The sequence below is a fragment of the Nannospalax galili genome, unplaced genomic scaffold (genome assembly GCF_000622305.1).
Source record: "Nannospalax galili isolate Female #2095 unplaced genomic scaffold, S.galili_v1.0 scaffold24, whole genome shotgun sequence".
Lineage (NCBI taxonomy): Eukaryota > Metazoa > Chordata > Mammalia > Rodentia > Spalacidae > Nannospalax > Nannospalax galili.
This window is the reverse complement of record NW_008352654.1, coordinates 3,215,689-3,237,493: the sequence shown is the minus strand read 5'-3', so window position 1 is coordinate 3,237,493 and position 21,805 is coordinate 3,215,689. Positions and strand designations below refer to the sequence as shown.

The 21,805-nt window shown below is 43.4% G+C and overlaps 1 protein-coding gene across 1 annotated transcript in view; it reads right to left on the bottom strand.

Annotated features, from left to right (window-relative positions):
- Dpf3 (double PHD fingers 3) overlaps positions 1-21,805 on the bottom strand; it is a 297,152-nt gene that overhangs the window by 12,858 nt on the left and 262,489 nt on the right. Inside the window, exon 9 of the mRNA XM_008849803.2 lies at positions 3,165-3,277. Within this exon, the coding sequence (XP_008848025.1) occupies positions 3,165-3,277 (113 nt within the window). The remainder of the gene's footprint in view (positions 1-3,164; positions 3,278-21,805) is intronic.

Sequence of the window (21,805 nt, the reverse complement as noted above, 5' to 3'; positions counted from 1 at the left end):
CTACCCACGGGTGTCAAGTTGACAACTAAAGGTATCCAGCACAAGTACATTACTAAATATGTTTTCCCCTGGAACCAAAGTTATAGGCAGTTGTGAGCCATCTGATGTGGGTCCTGGGAACCAAACTCAGGTCCGCTGCAAGAGCAGAAGTACTTTTAATCACAAAGCCATCTCTCCAGCTCCTAGTTTTTCTTTTTATGTTTAAGTTAGCTCTATCATTGATTCTCTAAGATTTCCCATATATAAGATATACTGTCCAGAGCATTTTGAACTTCAGATTAGTGATGTTCAACTTGTATTTTGTCATCTAGCCCTATGCCACTAATCAATTTCTCTGGTCAAACAGTGCTAGCTCTAGCTCTAGAATAATACTGAATACTAGCAATATTGCTATCATTCCCACACCAAGTTCCTAATCTTAGTGGAAATATCTCTATTGTTTCCTTCGTTAAGTGAGATACCAACTTTAATTCTGAAGTATAAATATTTTTCCATGTTAAGAAGCAGTCCTATAATTCCTATTTCTTGAGTGATTTTTTTTTTTTTTTTGTCTTTTTGAGATAGGGTCTCCCTGTAGCCCCAGCTGTCCTGGAACTCACTATGTAGACCAGGCTGGCCTTGAACTCACAAGTTTAAGGGAGGCCTCTGCCTCCCAAGTGCTGGGACTATAGGTGTGCACCACCATGCCCAGCTTGAGTGATTTTTTTTTATGATTATGAATAAATGTCTTCTTTTTCTAAATTTTATTTGATTTCTAATTGTGTGTGTGTCTCTGTGTGTGTATGTGCCTGTGTGTGTGTGTCTGTGTATCTGTGTCTGTGTGTCTGTGTGTGTCTGTGTATGTTCACTTGAGTGCATGTGCTCACAGAGTCCAGGAGAGGGCACTGGATCCCTTCAACTGAAGTTACAGGCAGTTGTGAGCTAACTGACCTGAGTGTTAGGAATCAATCTCAGGTTTTATAGAAGAGTAACATGTACTCTTAACCACTGAGCCATCTCTCCAGCCATAAATAGATATCTTAACCATCACATTATTTTGAAAACTGATAAAGGAAAAGAAGCAAGAACTTATCCCACCTTTTCTATGTTACCTGAGGGCAACAAGCATGGGTTTCTTTCTATGGAATTGCCCCCAGATAATAAAGGAGAAACTATTAAATAAGAAAATTACTACTTTGGAGCCCCTGATGAAACTGTCACTGAAGGCCATCAATAGAGGTACCCTCCCAGAAAGAGAGACACCAGGCACCTTAGACCTCCATCAAAAGCTCATACTACTGTCTATAAAGTACTCTTGCCAGAAAAGAGACAAGACACAGAGAGAACTTGACTCAAGCCTTGAGTTCTAACTGCCAATTCACAAGAAATACACAAGACAGAGGGAAACATCAAGCAACCCCACAAGGATACAGTCTCAGGGACTCCACTGAAATTGATCTGACTTCTTCAATGAAGGATTTAAGGAACATAAAAAGAAAGCAAGGTGGAGGGCATGTTTTCAGATTATTTGAAGAATGCACATGCTTTATGGAAACTTTAAGACTAATCAGTTAACTGTGATATGTGGGATTTATTTGGATTTTAATTTCAGCAAATGCATTTAAAAGACAATTGAAGAGGGGCTGGAGAGATGGCTCAGCAGTTAAGAACACTGGCTGTTCTTGCAGAAGACCCGGGTTCGATTCCCAGCACCCACATAACAGCTAACAACTGTCCGTAACTCCAGTTCCAGGGATCTGACAGCCTCTTCTGTCCTCCATGGGCATTGCATGACACAGGTGCACTTACCTACATGCAGGCAATACACGCATACACATAAAATAAAAATAAATGTTTTTTTTAAAAGACAATTGAAGAATTAGAAATATTTATTGGGCATTTGATTTTATTAAAGAAGTCTTTTTAGCTATTGATTATTTTTGGTTAAAAAGAAATACTTGTCTTTTTTTAGGTACATATGAAACATTTACCCGTGAAATTCTATGATGATGAGGATTAAGGAGAAGATAGGATCTGGGAAGACGACTCAGTTGATAAAGTATCTGCTGTGCATGCATGAAGACCTGAGTTCAGATCCCCAACACCTATGTAAAAGCTGAGTGCAGCAGTGTATACCTATAATCCCAGCTGGAATGGGGGTGAGGCAGGACAGAGTCTGGAGGTAAGAGAATCCCTGGAGTTCATTAGTCATCCAGGTTAGCCAAAGTGATGGGCTCCAGGATTGGTGAGAGACATTGTCTCAAAAATAAGATGAAGAGGGCTGGAGAGATGGCTCAGTGGTTAAGAACACTGTTTGTTCTTGCAGAAGACCCAGGTTCGAATCCCAGCACCCACATGGCAGCTAACAACTGTCCGTAACTCCAGGTCCAGGGGATCCGACAGCCTCTTCTGTCCTCCACAGGCATCGCATGACATAGGTACACTTACCTACATGCAGGCAATACACACATACACATAAAATAAAAATAATAAATAAAATATTTTAAAAATAAGATGGAGAGTAACTGAGGAACACACCTGACAGAACTTTGGCCTCCACACACACATACACACATGTATGCATATGTACACATGCCTACATGAACACATACATACAACATACACACACACACACACACACACACACACACACACACACACACACTAAAGGCTAAGATAACAGTATTTATAAGATGTAAGCTGGGATAAGTACAGAGTGGCTTTGTCTTTCTCTCTACTTTTGTGCATGTTTGAAATTGTTCATAACAAAAAAAAATGTTTTGCACGTCTTGTATTTACCATGTCATCTAAGTGAGATCATACACCAGAATTTGGAGGAAACAGCCAAATGCATCCTAACTGTACCACTAGTCACCACCATCAGCCATGGAACCCTCAAGGGCTAGTAGTCAGGTAGCTCAGGGCAGTGACCAAAAAGGTACACACACACACACACACACACACACACACACACACAGATGGCCACCTATAGCATCTCTCCCAATAGGCACAAGGAATACCCAGGGGTCCCAAGGCAATGGCACCCGGGTCACAAGGTTGTAGAGGCTAAAAAGATTATCATTTCCCTCAGGAACCTAGTGCCAAGAGTCCAATCGCCCTTTCTACCCCTCAGCAGACTCCCAGCCCCTGGGGCTTCTGCCTGCCACAGGAATGGCCAAACTCACATCATTCTCCGAGGTCCCACAGAGGATGCAGGATTTGCACTCTATGCACTGCCACTTGTAGGTCTTGACAGCCTCAGTCATATTCAGCGTGAACTGCAGGCAGGTTGGATGACCTGGGGGGGCGGAACCAGAAGCAGCAGTATTAGGATCAAAGTGTTTGACCTCTCACCATCAACACCACTAACCCAAAACACACTTTTCCTCAGTGTGGAAGGAGGCAGGAGTAGCACAGACTGGGAAATAGACTGCAAGCAGGATAGGGGCTCTGCTCACAGTCCTGACCCCACCCCACCCGTTATGTCAGATAGAGGTTAAATACCATTTAATTCCCCTTACCCTAAGAGCCATGGCCCCCTATAGGTGTAACCAGTAGAGCAGAAAGTGATGATCAGAGTGCACTAAAGAGGATGCTGCCAGCAAGCAGCCCAGGCAGCCCCATGGGAGGCATCAACATTACCTCTCAAGCCCAGGCTTCAGCTAGGTCAGGACAATACATAAAAGCAATTTAGAGCTGGGACCCCCCTGTTCACACTACCTGGGAGGGGGTCAGAGGATTATGTGAGATTTTCAGGGACAGTGCTCAGGGGCAAAGGGTGGCATTGCATGGTTTTCTAGCGTATCCATGCCCACAGCCAAGAGACGAGCAGAAGTCTATACCATGAACCGTCACATGGACACAAGAAAAAGGGGCCTAGCAGGGTAGGGAAAGGAGGAAATACCCCAGACAACAAGCAGGTCTAGCCTAAAAGAATCATTGACTGGTTCTAACTTTTCTCCATCCCAAATGTCATATTAGCCAGATCCAGAGAGGGACATTAAGCTGTGATTATAGATCATACACTCCTGAAGGAACACCTGAGTCTTGGCCTGCTGAGCAGCTCCCACTCACTCTGAAGGGCAATGCCAACTGTAAGCAGACAGCTGGGAGCTGCAGAACGTGAGGGCCCTTGGCCTTCTAGTCAGCAGGGAAGGGAAACGTGGATGATGTTCCCAGATTTCCCAGTGCTGTGAGCTGGATGGGATTTTGCCAAAAGCACTCAAGACAAGGCCCACTGCTGACTGCTATAAAAGAATCAATAGTTCCATCCTTCTCCAAGGCTCCCACCTCTGTCAAACCCACTGCATAGAGCATCATATTGTCCCTTTCATGTGAGGGATTCTGTGCTTTAAAGGATACAGTAAACAGGGGACACCTTGTGTGCTCACAGACAGCCCCCCAAGTGGTGTTACTAGCACTCAGCAGAGCCACATCCCAGCAGGAGCCCGAATGTCCTCCCTTTCAAATCTTCAGAGAGATAATCACACCATGCTTATTTGGGTGAAATACTATCTAGTCAATCAACACAAGGACCTACCAAATTTGCCCCCCATACAAACCACACTGAGGGATTTCTGAGGATGAGACAATGGGGATAGAAATAGCCAGGGGAGGAGGGCAGGTCTCAAACTTGTCAAGGGCTTCTCAGGTGTCATCCAGCTCACTCCTGCATCTAGCTACGAAGCCTCCCACAATGACACCATGGTAGTGTCCCCAAAGGGACAAAAAGCCTTACATTGAAGTCCCACATGAATATCCAGCTCATATTCTTGAAAGCATCTTGATGGACTGTCTGAGAATACCAGCTAGGCTGTTCCCTATTCCAACCTCTCAGAGTGGAGACAGAAGTGGGAATAGAGGAGAAAATTTCAGACAGGGACTCTGAATGGTACAGACCACACGTGTCCAGGTTCTCTGACCCGGCAACATTGGGAAGGATGGCTGTGACCCGGAAGTTCCTCTGACAAGCCATGGTCCCACCTCCTTCCCACCTCTGCGGAAGGAGTCAAGACCATTAAGGGGCAGAGGTATGGAGATATAAGCCAGGAAAACCATGAGGCTGCTCTCTCACAATTTTTGTGTGGCTGTTGGGAAGCCACCGGACTTACGTTTGGGTGTGGACCTTCGAGCACAGCCGAGAATGGGGTGGTCTCCATTTTTGGAATAGAGCTTAGCAAAAGGAAAAGCGGGTGCACCACCCATCTTGTGGGGGGGGGCTCCTCAGCAGGATGAGAGGAGGCACTTGGACAGGTGAGCAGGCAACTAGGAGGACACTGGGGAAAAGGGGTGGAGACACTGTCACATGGAGCAAAGCCATCAAGGAGGGGCGGGGCCAGGCGCGGGAGAGCGGTGGAGTGTGCACTTCAAATATAGAAAAGGAAAAGGCTATAAGAATTCGTGTTTTTGTAAGTCACCCCCTCCCAAATGTCATATAAACTATGCAAAATCCAAATCGGATATCTTATGTCAGTTCGTCAATCTGCGTCAGGGTGGGGAGACCCTGGGGGCAGGGGTGGAGGGGCGGGGAGTCCCACCGGAAGAGGAAAAGTTAGTGAAGCAATGGCACTGAGGTCATGGGAGAGACACTCATCCGGACAGGGTGACTTTGTCTGGTTTCTCGGTCCTGGGTCGTACCCCATCCACAACTGCCAGCTTCCTCTAAGGCTCATTAACTCAGCAAGTGTTTCCTGAGCAGGTGCTAAGCAGGCTATTATGCTAGATAGAAAAGATACAGCGGTAAGCAAGCCACGCTAAGCTCTAGTCTAGCCAGAGACCTCAAATTAATAAACCCTATACATAACTATTTAATTACAATTGAATGACTAATGCCATGAAAGAAAAGCATAATTGGCAATGAAAACAAATGGAAGGGCCTAACCTGGTCAGGAATGTCAAAGCAACCTTCCCTAGGAAAGAACCTTAAGTTAATACCTGGCAGAGCAGGGGGAGTTAACTGGGTGGAAAGGAGCAGGGTCCAGCTAAAGGGACCTTGTATGAGCAGAGGTTGAACAGCAAGAGCAAGCTATAAGGAAGGGCAGTGAGTAGAGGCTTCATGTGCAAAATAAAAGGGCAGGAGGCAGCCGGAGTGATACTGAAGCCAGACTAAATAGGCACTTGCAGCCCTTATTTAAGGATTTGGGGCTTTAAAGTCATTGAAGGGTTTCAAGCAAAGCACTGGTGGATGACTATGTTTTTAGAGAAGCTTTTTGTTTTTGGCATAGAGGATTTGGGGGCTGAGAGCACAGCTTTGTATTCTTGGAGATTACATACGTGATAAGACTACATGAAACTATATAGACACACATCAACGTGTATGTGCACAAGCATGTACATGCACAAAAGCATATGAAACCGATGAAATCCACAGAGGCTTTGTTTGGGGGCTGCAGCAGTTGAAATTGCCTGGTTTTGATATTATATGGAGGTCTGTGAGATGATCACCATTAGAGGAAACTGGGTGAAAGGCACATGGGACCTCAGTCATTTCCTACAAAGCTGTAACTAATTCCAAACAGTTGGAAAGATTTTCTTTTCTTTGGTCTTTTTGAAACAGGGTCTCTCTGTAGCCCCAGCTGGCCTGGAACTCACTATGTAGACCAGGTGAGCCTCGAACTCACAGAGATTTGCCTGCCTCTGCCTTCCGAGTGCTGGGATTAGATATTTTTAAATAAGACAATACAAATGAAAATGTATACTGTTTCATACAGAACTACTAGCACTTAGATGTTTGCACATGCGTCTCCAATGGAGATCTTTTTTAAAGGTTAAAACCTCACTCAATTTTGTGTCTTATAGGGTTTATACTGAGTTCAATATTGTATAACTGCATTAATTCAACTGTGAACCTAAAAATTTACAGCCAATTTTGAAAGAGATGCATCTTTGCTCTGGAAATTGTTATTGACTATGTTAATGCTGTAATGAAATGCTTCTTCTAATCATGTGGTTATTAAATAATTTTTTTAAAAAATGAAAATGTAAATCGCCAGGAAGAAAAGAAGAGAGGAAGAAAGAAAGAGTGAGGGAGAAAGGAGAGAGGGGGGCATGGAGGGAAGGGGAAGGGAAGGATGGAGAGATGGACAACAGGTTGCTTTCTAAGGAAAAAATTGTTGTGGGACTGGGGGAAGACAGAGATGCAAGAATTGTTGCCAAGAGATTGATTGAAGACTGATGCAGATAGCATGAGAAAGACAAGGGTGATTAGACTCAGGTAGAAGTCTAAGAAAACAGGAAGTGGGGCTGGAGCGATAGCTCAGCAGTTAAAAACACTGGCTGCTCTTGCAGAGGACCCAGGTTTGGTTCCCAGCACCCACATGGTGGCCAACATCCCAGTTCCAGGGGATCCAATGCTCTCATCTGGCCTCTCTGGGTTTCCATGCATATGGTATATTTACATACATTCAGGCAAAACACTCATAAAAAAATTTTTAAAAAAAAGAAATCTTTAAAAAGAAAAGTAAACAATAGGTGACAGGAGTTGACCAGTCTGAATACTGGGAATGCTGGACAGTGTTTAAAAAAAATACCCTGGAGGGTCTGAATCAAGGAATTGGGTAGACTGCAGTAAAACTTACTACAGTGAGGATCACCATGGCAAGAATGCATGGCAGCCCTGGAGAGGAGGACTCACTCTGTTCTGAGCACGTTCAGTTTGAGAAGACAGGGTCCTAGGGGAAGTGACAAGCAGGGAGTGGAGCATGAGGTTTAGAGTTCAAAAGACAAATATGGACTTGAGATAGAAACAAGAGGTCTTAATAAATAGGTAATTGTTGAAAACAGGAGAATCTGTGAAATTGGGGAAAGGTGAACAAGGGGAGAAAGTAAAAGGAGAGAAGAACGAAGAGAGAAAAGATCTATAACTGAGCTTTAATGACCAACTATATAAATAACAAAAGAGCTGGGCCGGGAACATGTGCCTATAATCCCAGCACTGGGGAGCTTCAGACAAGAAGATCATGAGTTCCAGGCTACAGAACAAGACCCTATTTCAAAAATTAAAAAAAAAAAGGGGGGGGATAAAATAATAGGGCAAAAGAACCAACCAGCAAAAGAAACAGAATGGTCAGAGAGTCAAGGAGCAGATTGGATGAGTATGCGATGACCACAGCCGGAAGATGAGATTTCAGGAAGGTGGCCAGCTGCGCAACCACCACAAGTTTGTCATTGCTCCTTAAAGACCCTGAGTGAGGGAGTGTTGGCAGAGCAGAGCAACCGCTGTCCTACTAATAATAACATTCCTCATGGTGCCGTCTTCCCGAGGAAGGAAGGTCAGCACATTCCCTGGCATGCCAACCCGGTTGGCAGCTGCATCAGACCATCTGAGTGGGTGGGGCTGGGACTTTGGTGGACTGTGTGATTCACATATCTACAGCACTGCAAATACTTGTCAGCAGCCAGCTCTGCGGCCAGTTCTCTTACAGGAGTGTCCAACCTTTTGACATTGCCACATGACATCATCTACAAAGTTCTTGCCTGAGAACTATGCAATTGAGTTACAAAAAAGAAATCACAAAAAGAACAATCTCATGTTTTAGGGTTTTGCGATAGGCGACAACACAGCTGTCCCGGGCTTGTGTGTCCTGTAATTGGACATGTCTAAACCCTCTGCATAACTCTGTGCTGAGCTGTAGACACATATTTTTTGGACAGTTTTAGAATAGTGAATGGTAGTGAGTGGGTTTGGGAAATTCCTATTAGAAATCTCTGGGGAAAAACTCCCACAGATTTTCTCTGTGTTCCAATCTTGAGAAGGTCAGCAGTTCTCCAAGCACCTTCCGACCCAGAGAAAGAGACATGAGCTCACACGCCTCCAGCCTCCTGATGAACCACAAGGCTAAAACAAGTCTCAGTTCCAACAAAGAACTCAAGACATTTTCAAGTGAGAGAGGAAAGTCAGGGACAAAAATATTATTACTTCTCCACTAAGGAGGAAGAGATGCCAAAAGTTAAGTAGCTGTAGACAGGTGCAAAAAGTCCTACCCAGAATCAAGTTCTCTGTCTATGCCACCATATCAGGTTGGCTATCTGATGCCTCTGTCCCCAGACCGGAAGAAAAATTTGTTACATAAAACTTCAAAAAATAAGACTTCGAACCTACCGTAGAAATGACTTGAGAGTGCACACTGTTGGAGAGAAGAGAAAGTTTCCAAGAAAAGTGGTAGAAAGATGTCAGAGTTCTCCTGCTAGAACTTGGTTTTTGTCTAGAATTCTCAAAGTTCATGTAAGGAGAATAACAGACACAGTCTTTCCAATTGAAGGATGGAATTAAAAAGAGACACCTGTTGTAGAGTGATTCATTGACGTCATTCACTACTGAGGGCTCTGTTGTAAAGTTAACCACCATCCTCTAATGTACTTGCTTGGAAATCTAGATTTTTTTTAAAAATGATTTATTTACCTGTATGTGTATATACATGCCTGTGTGAGTTTATGTGTACCACATGCATGCAGATGCATGTGGAGTCCAGAAGAGGGGGTAAGAGCTGCTGGGGCCAGAGTTACAGATTGATGAGGCACTTGATATGAGTGCTGAGAACTGAACCTGAGTCCACTGAAGAACCACAAGCACTCTTACTACTGATCTGTCTCTCCATCCCTGGGAGCTCTGTATCTTTGTTTTCTTATCTTCATTTTTCTTAAAGTGAAGAATGCCTGTACTGCTATTCAGTGCAGTGTATTGAAAATTAGGTGATTTAGTCCAAGACCTCTTGGTGCAATCGATCAATGCGACATTTATAGGATTCCAGTTACCAAAAGAATTTAGAAGGTATTGGTTGGGGATTTAGCTCAGTGGTAGAGTGCATGCCTAGACAAGATCCCAGGTTCAGGCCACAGCAGAGAGTGTTAGGAGAAGAGAGAGGGGAAGACAGGCAGACAAAACCAAGCTGCAGCATGCACGATTCATCCCAGCCAGATCATTAGGAGCCAAGTGCTTCCAGGAGGAAGTTCAGATCCAATGAACTTGGTGTAAAGATGCATTCTCCATCCAACACCAATCGACTCCCAAACTGACTTCAATCCTCCCTAGAAGCTCAACTAGGAAATGTCACCCATGGCTACCTTTGCAGGAAGCCTGACCCCTGTCTGCTCTTTCAGATTATAGTAAGGTTTTACTTCAGAGGGCTATTTCAGCAGTTGGGAAGGAAAAGGAAAGCAGTGCAGTGTGGGAAACTCTTCAGATAGGAGAAGGTAAACCGGGAGGCAGAAAGCATCTCTGTTTATGACACTACAGTCTACCAAGCTCAACAGAATGTGAAGATGGGCATCTGGAAGCAGTGGCTGCCATTTTGACATTCAAAGGACATTTCTCCTGTCTTTCCAGAACACAGGCACCTGGGTGATGAGAATATTCAATGCACAGTAAGTAGGATTTCATGGGATTTGACTGAGGAGTTACATATTAAAATCCAGGCAAAACTAGGGTTCATTTCACAGCCACACACCCCTGCTTATATTCTTGTACACAGCTGCCCCCACACATGGACACTTCCAACATTTCAGGAAAGAAGACACCTAAATATCTTACTGATTACACTCACGTTATGACTGTGACTTAGAAGCTAACATGTGTCTCTGACTAGTCGATCTCACCCCGTAGATACTCAGTACAGTGAAACAGTTCATTTCCAACCAACCCTAGGCAAAAATAAACACACAGCTACTATGGTGTTTCTCCTGCATTATGCTCCTTATTAAAAGAGTTTCTTATTTTATTGTTGCCAGTATTTAATTTGGACTCAGCTAAGCCACATCACTTATTAAATTAGAGGTCTAGGGAAAAAATTATCTTGCAAGGTATGTGCTGAAAATATAAATAAAAGAGATACAAAGAACTGTGAAAAGTAGCGAGGTCTATTATTTATTCATTGTGAAGTTATAAACATCTAATTACATTTTATTACCTTATTTGTCAATGTTGATCTCTTAAAAACTAATTTCTTGGGAAAGATAAACCTAGATAGCCAATCTTCTCATAAGAGTACATGTAAAACTCAAATTGTGATCCTTGGTTTGATGTGTGATTTATAGAAATTATATAAAATGCATGGTATCACTTTTAACCTGACATGGCACCAAAAGCAAGTCTCCATGTGTATTCCTCAGAAAGTAATTTGAGAACTGGGGAGATGGCTTAGTGGTTAAAGTATATGCTGAGCAAGCTTGGAGGTCTGAATTCAATACCCTGTACCCATGAAAAAAAACCTAGGCAAGGTGGTGCGCTCCTGCAATCCCGGGCTTGGGAAGTAGAGACAGAAGGATCTTTGGAGCTTGCTGGTCAGCCAGTCTGGCCAAATTGGCAAGCTTGGGTTCATTGAGAGACCCTATGTCAAAGAATAAGACAAACAGTGATTGAAGAAGACACCCAGTGTTGATCTCCAATCTCCAAACATGTTGTGCACATAGATAGATGATAGATGGATAGATAGATGATAGATAGATAGATAGATAGATAGATAGATAGATAGATAGATAGATAGATAGATAGATAGATAGATAGATAGATAGATAGATAGATAGATAGATAGATAGATAGATAGATAGATAGATAGATAGATAGATAGATAGATAGATAGATAGATAGATGATGATGATAGATAGATAGATAGATGATAAATAGATGATAGATAGATAGATAGATAGATAGATAATGATGATGATAGATAGATAGATAGATAGATTGATAGATAGATGATTGATAGATAGATAGATGATTGATAGATTATCAATAGATAGATAGATAGATGATATAGATGATAGATAGATAGATAGATAGATAGATGACAGATAGATGATAGATAGACAGATAGATAGATAGATAGATAGATAGATAGATAGATAGATAGATAGACAGACAGATAGATAATTTGGCTCAAATTTTGAGCAGTTCTTCATGTTCATACACACAAAATTATTATACTTACATATTGCAAATATATGTGAAGTTGTAATGAAAGAATTTATGCAAAGAATAATCAAATCTGAATCATATTAAAAATTAATTTGAAGATAAAAAATGTTACTAGATCACTCTGGTAAAACAATCCATTCAGTCAGATCTGTTCATTCTCATATTCCCTCTTCCTCTCTCCCTCCATCCCTTTTCCTCCCTCCATCCCTTTTCCTCCCTCCATCCCTCCATGCCTCCATCCCTCTTCCTCCCTCTATCCCTCCATCCCTCCATCCCTCCTTCACTCCTCTCTACTTTGACACCCAGTTTACCAGGTAGAGGGAAGGAGGCTCTGAGTTACTTCTAATATGTAAAGGAATAAACCACTTCTTTGCAATCAAGAATCCAACCTCAGCCAGACATGGTGGTGTATGCCTTTAATCCCAGCACTAAGGAGGCAGAGACAGGCAGATCTCTGTGAGATCGAGGCCAGCCTGGTCTATATAGCAAGTTCCAGGCCAGTTAAGGATACAAGGAGACCCTATCTCAAAAAAAGAAATAGAGAGGGGGGCGGGGAGAGGAATCCAATTTCTTGTAGAGCAGTAGTAAAGTGCTTGCCTAGCATGTGCCAGGGCCTGGCCTCAATTCCTAGCGTCACACACACAAAAGTCCCTGATGCCTGATGAGGGATGGGAAGTCACTCATAGGCTGTGCATGTAGATGTATCCAGCACTAATTAGACTCAGTGGGTTATTTTTTTTTAAGTAGAAATAAAGATGGGAGGGGCATATGTTGGGGGGAAGTGGGAAGGGGTGTTTCGAGTGGATATGACAGGATACATTGCATATGTGTGTGAAATTGTCAAAGAATAAATAAAAATATTTTTTAAAGAGTATCCATCCTCTACCCATATACATGACACGTGTGTTCACACTGTTTCTTCCTGTGGATGATTTCTCAAGCCCTGCTCTGTAAACCTTGCACAGTGATCAGCAGGCTTACCTCTATCTGCCCCAGATATTACTCCTAATAACTGAGACACCTGCAAATTGATGGCCACGGTGGAATGGCACTCTAGAGGCACCTGAGTGGCTCCCTTTTTTCTCACCATTTTCCATGAATTTCAAAGAAGACAAAGAGACTAGAAAGGACAAAGACCAAACAAACAAAAACACATTAAAAATAAATGACAGTGTGAGCTGTGGCTGCCTTTTGCTCAGGAAAGACACCTTACTGTGCAGCAAGTTCAACTCATCTTAGAGGTCAGCTAATCCTCACCCTCAAGCTGGCAAGCTGTACAGCACCCAGGCGTCACATGTCATGCAAACCACAGGGGTTGTTGCACCAATCGTTACTATAAATACCACACAGAACACATTCATGCAAGAGTATCAGGGACACTTCTGATGGGCTAAACAGCTAATGGCTCATGGAGCCATTCTCAAACGGCCTTAGAAACTCTCCGTTTTCACAGCCACATAGGGTTCAAGGTAGAAGCTTCTGGAAATGGATCTATACCCTTCTGTAAACCTCAGGCCATTGTAGGCGATCTTCTTAAAGTGATAAGATGGGAAAGACTTGGTCTGGATTTATGTGACTTATTTGATTGATCCAACTTGGAACATTTTCAAGGCATAGCACTTAAACATGTCCACAGCAATGACCCCACAGACCCTAACCAGTCACAGAAACTGAGGATCAAAGATAATTTATTCAATTATCTATTCCTTTGATAGCTTTTGTTGGATAAATATGTGTAATCGACACTCTTCTAGCTATTAGGGAAACCACCATGAGAAAAACCAAGTCCCCGTTACAAGGAACAACTACCAAAATTTCAGATCCATTGCAGCAGCTGCATCTTCTGGAAAGTCGCTTTGCCTCTCTGCACTACATTTCCAATGCACTAAATTAAAGAATTGGAATATGCTATCCATGAAACTGTAGCTCTCTTTATGCCACCCATGCATGTATTTTTAGAGATACTATTGATCCCAAATTACCTAGCCACTTAGAGAGCATCAACAAGCCTTCTAAAGTTTGCCAGATAAAACTCAAAAAGAAATTATAACAGATGGTAAGTACTGTTAGAATTCATGTTGATGAGCCCATTCTTATTCCAATATCAACACCAAATCTGACTAAGACAGAAAACAACAGAAATCTAGAAAGCACTAGAAATCTACAGCACTTTTTGTCTATCAGACTACCCACGCCATGCAGTTTGGCCAGCACAGATGAGTTCTCTTGGATTTGTAGGCAGACACAAGCCTTGGGTAAGGTTAACCCTATGAGGCATTTTAGATCTGGATTAAACTAGTTATGTGTGACAACAGGAAGGTATTGTTAGTCACAGTGAGAAAGGAATGTCATCAATAGAAACCACTTAGGTGATTCTTCTTTTAAATGCTTAGCAGGAATTGTAAGTCTCTGGCCACCATCTGCCAGAGTGATGTGTGCTCCCATCAGTGTGTGGAGGCCACACTGAATCATTATCCAAAGCCCACCGTCAACCTCAGATGCAAATCTTTGACATTGTGCATTTCAGGCCTCTCGGGATATCAGGAGCAACCAGTCATGGGCCCTGGGCTTTTCTAGGAAAGTGAGCCCAAAGAAGAAACTAATTACTATGCTTCCTCTGTCCCACCTGGGTCTAGGAGGTTCGTGTCTGTAATTAATGGGTCACTGGTGGGAAACAGCAGTGATTAGTCAACACTTGATCGCGTGTGATCCTCTAAATTATGACCTTCTATGAATTGAAGAAGAATTCATGAGTGGCTTAAATTTTTGAGTTGTCTGTGGGCTCTGGAGGTGGTACTTCCATTTTTCCATCAAAGACGTTTCGGAGAGTTGCACTAGGTCCAAAGGGAAATAGATGCTGTCTTTCTTTTTTAAATATTTATCTTTTAGTTGTATGTGAATTTTGCCTGCATGATGTAAGTGTACCATGTGTGCAGTGTTCATGGAGGCCAGAAGGGGGCATCAGATCCTCTGAAACTGGAGTTACAGATGGCTGCTAGCTGCCAATGAGGTGCTGGGAACCAAACCTAGGTCCTCTAAAAGAGCAAGCAGTGCTCTTAACTGCTAGGCCATCTCTTCTGCCCTTTCTTGCTTTATTATCTTGTGGTAGGAAAGACAGAAGCAATCACAGAAGTGTGTGCAAGTAGGAGACGGACAGCATCAGTAGGATGCTTCAACACTTTGCTTTACATTCTTAAGTCATTTTGAACAAACTTTTAGGGTTATGGCTTTTCAATCTGTTTCATTCTGATCAGATTCTTAAAAAGAACTCCGACTCATTTGCTCAAACTCACAGAGCACCCTCTACCTGATAGGAACCCTGCTGGGGGCTAAAGTTTAAAAAAGGAATGAGATATGAATCCTGCGTGAAGGAGCTCAGTTCAGCATGTGTGAAGGCAGCCTCTAGTGTTCCTCAGGTCAGTTCTACCTCCTGGTGTTCAAGCTCTTGTGTTATTCTCTCTCATGTGTGAGCTGGACATCAGAATGCACCTCTAACAAGTAGAATGTGACTGCATGTGTCTGTGTCTAGTGCTAGGTTATAAAAAGACTGAGCCTTTCATTGTCAACATCTCTTGTGCTTTCTTGCTCTAAGGGAGCTAAGTGCTTTGTAGAGAGATGTTCTATGGAGAGGTCCATATGGCAATGAAGGAAGAAGGAAAGTCTCAGTCTAACAACAGCTGAGGAGGAACCAATCGTGACAAAGCCATCCATGTAAGTGGGCTTGGAATCAGACCATCTCCCAGTTGAGCCTTCATATGAGACAACCGGCTGACAACACACATGACTGCAACCTCACAGGGAACTCATGCAGAGGCACCAGCTAAACCATACTTAGGTTCCTGACCACAGAAACTATGAGCTCATAAGTGTTTATTATTTTAAGCTATTAAGTTTTAGAATAACTTGTTGTAACAGTAGATTCTAGGGAGAAAGAAAGATACTTTTTAGAATGACTACACTACAACACAGTATTCTAATAAAGAAACGAATACAGTTTCTAAGACAGGGAAGCAATACATAATGTTGTGGTGACTCAGGCAAAGCCAGTAGGAGCAGGTTGCATCTGAGCAGGGCCTTGAAAGAAGGAGGAGTTGTCTAAAATAAAGAGGAGTTAAGAGCCTTACAAGGGAAATGAAATGGAAAGAAATGTAAGAAGCATGGTCCATTCAGCCGAGATGAGTAGCCAGGGAAGGCAAGGGGAAAGGGAAAGATAGCAGAAGATACCAGGAAGCTTATGGAAAGATGGCAGAAGGCTTCTAATGCAGGCATAAGGACCCTAATTGACTCAGTGAGCAATGAGGATTACATAAAGGTTTTTAAGCTCTATGTTTTTAAGAGGTGCTCCAGCAGTAAGGCAGAGGGTAGATGTGGTAGAGGTGGCTGAGGAGAGCAACTGGCTACAGTATGCATTTATTTAATGAATATGTACTAGCACCCACAACGTGCCAGGGTGTAAATGCTAAGCAATGAATAACAGATAAAAATCTGATCTTTTCCCTAGGGGAAGGACAGGCTTACTAATACTGAGGATAAAAGTAGAATTGAAAGAATTTTTATTTTATGTGTATGAGTGTTTGCCTGCATGTATGTGAGTGTACCCGTGTCATGCAGTGCTGAGGAGGTCAGAAGAGGGCGTTGGATTTCCCTGGAACTGGAGTTAAAGACAGCTAGTAGCCACCATGTGGGTGCTTGGAATCAAACCTGGGTCCTTTGCAAGAGCAGTCACTGCTCTTAACCGCTGAGCCATCTCTCCAGCCCCAAATTGAAAGAATCCATTGGTCAACAGGAAATTATGTCTCCCTGGACATGGATGTTGAGAAAGAGGGAGAAGTTCAAAATGCCACCAAAGTTCCTAAGTTGGGCCACAGAGTGGATGACAGGCCTATTAGCTGAGCTGGAGATGGAAGGCCTGCAGAATGCAGTTGTGCACTGTACAATAACATTTCCATCAGTGATGGAAGGAATACACGACAGTGGTCCGGCAAGATTTTACCACCTGGTGACATCACAGTCATCCTGGTTTAGCTCTGCTATACTTCACAACTATGAAATCACTCATTGATCCATTTCTTAGAACATCTCCCTGTCGTTAAGTGACACAAGAGTATATAATAAAGAGCTCCATTTTTACGCATTGCATTTGTGGTGTAGATGAGGCATTTGGTGGAGATGCCTAGGAATCAATGAGAGAATATGGTGTCAAGAACAGAACCCAATGGGAAAATGGAGACAATGTGGCAAGAAAGGAGACTCTAAAGAAAGGCACATGATGGCATCCCAGGAAGGAAACAGGTGTCATCACAATCAAGTGGGAGATGACAAGGGCCTGAGGAGGACGTGTTGCCCTGACAAGCAGTACTCTGCAGTGGCGTTCCTTCATGCCTCTCAGGATGGCTATATGGTTTCAACATTGTCAGGGGAAGAAGTCACATGTACATGATCTCCCAGCATGCTCTGCCACAGGCTTTGTCCACAATGTTCAAACTTAGAAGCACTGTGTAAAATAGTCTTAGAAACATAATCCAACGCCATCTGTGAGCATCTGTATTTTGGGTGTAGGTTCCATGGCCAAAGCCAGGCCAATTTAGCCTCAGTTCCTGACCTTTCCAGAAGATGAGTCAAGTCCCAGTGGGTGCATTTCTTTCCTCTGACCTTGGGTTGGGGAGCTTCCATCTTAGGTGTTTGAGTTTTGCTCACAAAGCTGAAGCCAGTTCTAGGGGCAGCTTTTCCCACAACCCCAGACACTCCCTATGGAAGCCATGGAAGTTCTCTAGAAGGAACAAAGACAGGAGGTGAGGATGAAATGGTGGTTGAGCAGCAGTGTTGGTGACCACTGGGCTCTTTAAAAAAACCCACAAATCTTTCATCCACCTCCATTTTTTGTCAAGAGGTAGCAGTGATTCCTCTCCTTGAATACAGACTGAACTTAAAGGTGTGATTTTGACAGATACAATACAGAGGAAGTGATAATATGCAATCTTGGAGACTAAGTTGTATAAAGTTACTATGGCTTCCATTCAGATATTATCTATCATCTATCTATCATCTATCTATCTATCATCTATCTATCTATCATCTATCTATCTATCTATCTATCTATCTATCTATCTATCTATCTATCTAATCTATCTTCTCTCTTCACTCTTAATTTTAGAGGAAACCAGCTGCTGTACTGAAAGAGGCCCCAGTGGAAAGGACCTGAGGAAAGCTTGTGGCCAACAGCCAACAAAGGCCTGGGCTACTGGTACAGGTCCAACAGCCCATGAGGAACTGTGGCAAATCAATACATATTCATGAACTTGGAAGTGGCTCCTTCAGCCCCAGTTAAGCTGAGATGACTTGTAGCCCATGAAACACCCTGTGACAGACCACCCACTTAGCTAAGGCATTCTCAGATTCCTGATCCTCAGAAACTATGAGATAAATAGGTTTGAAGCTGCTGGACTGGGGATGCTTTGTTATGCAACAATGGATAACTAATACAGTGAAAGCTAATACAATAAAGAGTCTAGTTGGAAGGTTCTAGAAAACCAGACATCTGGCTGCTGCAGAGATGGCTTGGCAATTAAGAACATATACTGCCTTTGTTGAGGACCCAAGTTCAGTTCCCAGCACCCATATCAGGCAGCTCACAACCAGTTCTAATTTCAGCTCTGGGGGAATCTGACCCCTATGGCCTCTGCATGTGCCTTTACTCAAATGCACATACCCCCATACATACACATATTTAAAAATAAGATAAACCTTAAAAGAAAGGAAAACCAGACATTTGACACAACTCCCACGCAGGTAGAGTCTACCTGTGTTCTCTGCCACACTGTGGCCCAGCGCTGGGTTAGGCAATGAAGGGAAGAAGGAAGACCTGGGATTTTTCACCATTTCTCCCCTCTATAAAGGGCTCCCTGACCACCACCAAAAATAGATCATCTTAAAAGAGCCAATAATGGGAACCTAGCCAATTTAATTGACCATACAAAGATAAGTAAGAGTGCATGGGCAGAAGTTTGTAATCTACAGCAACCTGGTTGCATCCAACTTTGGTTTCCAGGTCCCAACCTGTTTCCACAGTGTGACCCCCAAGGAGACCCACTCCACCACCATCATTGGCCTCTGGTCTTATCCTTGATTCTGGTCTCACCTTTACCCTTTCTGCCCTCTACCCACCTCCCTGACCTTATCTCTCACCTCCAACAAGTTTTCCTTTAAGGTTTCTCGGAACAAGTTTCCAGAATTAGAAGTCAGGGGCTTCCAGGAAGTCCGGTCAAACTGATGTTCACAGCAAGAAGCTACAGCTAATATTTTGAGCACGTACATTGGGTTGGTGGGGTGGGGGGTAGCTTAACACTCACTCTTAACATTTCCAAGTAAACACTTGATATTCACTGAGTTCATTTCATTCCCCACAGTCATCCTGTGAGGTAGGCAAGGCCTGACCTTACAAAAAAGGAAACCAAAAAAGCCTCAGAATGGCTCAGGTCGCCAGCAAGCAGTGAGACAGAAAGAATTCAGGTCTTCACATCTAGTCCTTGGTCATCACTAATGCATGTTCCAGAATGGCCAATCAAAGCATAATGGCCCAACTTCCTTTCAGCGCCTTATTTGAAGCTATTAAATATAGTAACATTTTCACCTTTTGCACATAAGAAGTTTGGTAAACATATATAGGTCACTGAACTTCTATGTACCTAGTTTCTTCTATTTGTACACACTAACTGTCCCCAAAGATCCCTTTAGCCCTCAGTGTTCCATGCCTCTGGTGAAACCCCCAGGAAGCAGGGTCTCAAATCTTTTCCATCTGGCAGTGACTAATCTTGGAAAACCTTGGGGAAGAACCACCAGGGAATAAGCTGATCCAGCCCACACAGAGGTCCTAAGGGGTGCAGGAAGTCGGTCAGTGGCCTGTGGTGGCATTACTAGGCTTCAGCTCCTGAGAATTGAGGTGCCCTAACCTCACTGACCACAGCTACTCAGACAGGGGCAGCAATGGGAGGCATCGTCCCCACCCCATATCTCAGTCCCACTCAGTCTTGCTGGGCCAGTTATTTCCATGTGGAGCCGGTCATCCAGGCCCTCCCTAAGACCACCCCAGTGACTGCCCATCACCAGCTCTGCTGTGAAGCCACTGAGAAGAGCACAAAAGGATGGCTGGCATCCCGAGCTGATTTCACGATAGACATTTCCACTGTGCTGTCAGCAGAGAAAGGACAGGAATTTTCTCACCTTAGGAGAAAACAAAAGGACAGGAAGGACCCTCCTTCTGCAGGCAACAGTCATCCACAATCCCACCCTTCCCCACCCCTATCCCAAGGCCCTGACAAGGGTCCAAAAGTTCAATGGCTCCTTTTAAGCCTTTTTTCCTTTCTCGTCGTGCCTCCCAATTTCTCCCAATCCTGAATTCACTTCCCCAATTGCAATGACAGGAAAATGGAAGAGGGTGACAATCCACCTCCCCTGAAGTCTGTCATCCAGGCTTCTTGAGCCCCTGAGGTCCCTGATGTCCTTCAATACCCTCAACATGAAGAAAACAAAGTCACACTGAAGCAACACTGCTTAAAGGAGAAGCATCCTTGGGGATGCATCAGTGCACACAGCAAACCCAGCACCATCTGGCCTTATAATACCTCAGCGCTTACATCCAGCCCTCAGCCTACCACAGCCCCAGGTCTGTACTCACCCTGTATTTTTGGTCGCTCAGTCCAACTGACAGATCACTTTCCATCCATCAAATTTTCATCTACGATTAACCCAACCTTTCCTGACAGTCTAACAAATATTTATCCAACAAATTCATGAATGAGAATTGATCTTGCTGTTTACTTTGAAAGCTGGAGGAGCTGATTTTTACACAGGTTTTTTTTTTCCCCCCTCTTGAGAAATTAGAGACTTAGGATAGCACAGGAGAAAGCAAATCAATGGCTATTTCCAGTTACCAGCATCTGTCTTCAGATTTAATAGAAATGATGCCCTAAGACATGCAGTCTGCTCAGTTTGCTCAATGCAAAAACACCCATCAATATGAGAGTAACGCATGAGGAATGCCTTTCCTGGTACTCTGTAAATGTAGACAAGGGCCTCACAACTGTTGCAAGATTCACTAAGCCCTTCTGGATGAGGAGTGATCAATTCCACCCCATAATCAGAGACATGAAAGCAGCGGCCATCTCTGAAATGGCTTTGGTCCACATGAGGAATCGCTGTGAGAAGACTCAGAATACATCACCTGGCTGGCCTTCAAGGTGAGCTAAATAGCATGCCACCATTCTAACCAATATTCATGGCAGACATCACTAATCAATTCAGCATGCTCTTCCAACCCCCATAGATAAGACCTTAGGATCCTTCGCAGTACAATATTTCAAGTAGCTATCCAGATCTTGGAGTTTACACACAAGAAAAAACAACAACAACAACAACAATAACAAAACCTTACTTGCTACCTCTGAGCTAGAAGCTATTGGGCTTAATAGGTTAAAAGCTCTGTATGAGAATTAAGTACCCAAACCTTAAGCAGGTTACAGTCAGACACATAACTCTGCCTTCCTTTCTATGAGTCAGAGGCCCTAGTCAAAGAAATAGGACCACAAACCAAGTGGCTTTGTTTTGTAGCTGGTCTTACTGACAATATTCCTATAGTCATAGACTTCTGTTTTCACAGAAGAGAATCTGCAAGACCCTTTCAAAAAGGAACTTTTAAAAACCGATGGTTAATATTTTCCTACAGCACCAGCCAGGAGGTCCCTAATTAATTCCTCTATCTCGAATTGCCTGAAGGAAGCTCTATAAGCCTTTTTGCTGACTGACCACCACTGGCCTTCTTAGATACATGTCTTTCTCACTTCTGACCCCAATTGTCACCAGGCCCTCTCTAACAGTCATACAAAAAAGTATACGTCACCCACCCCCACTCCCCCAAAG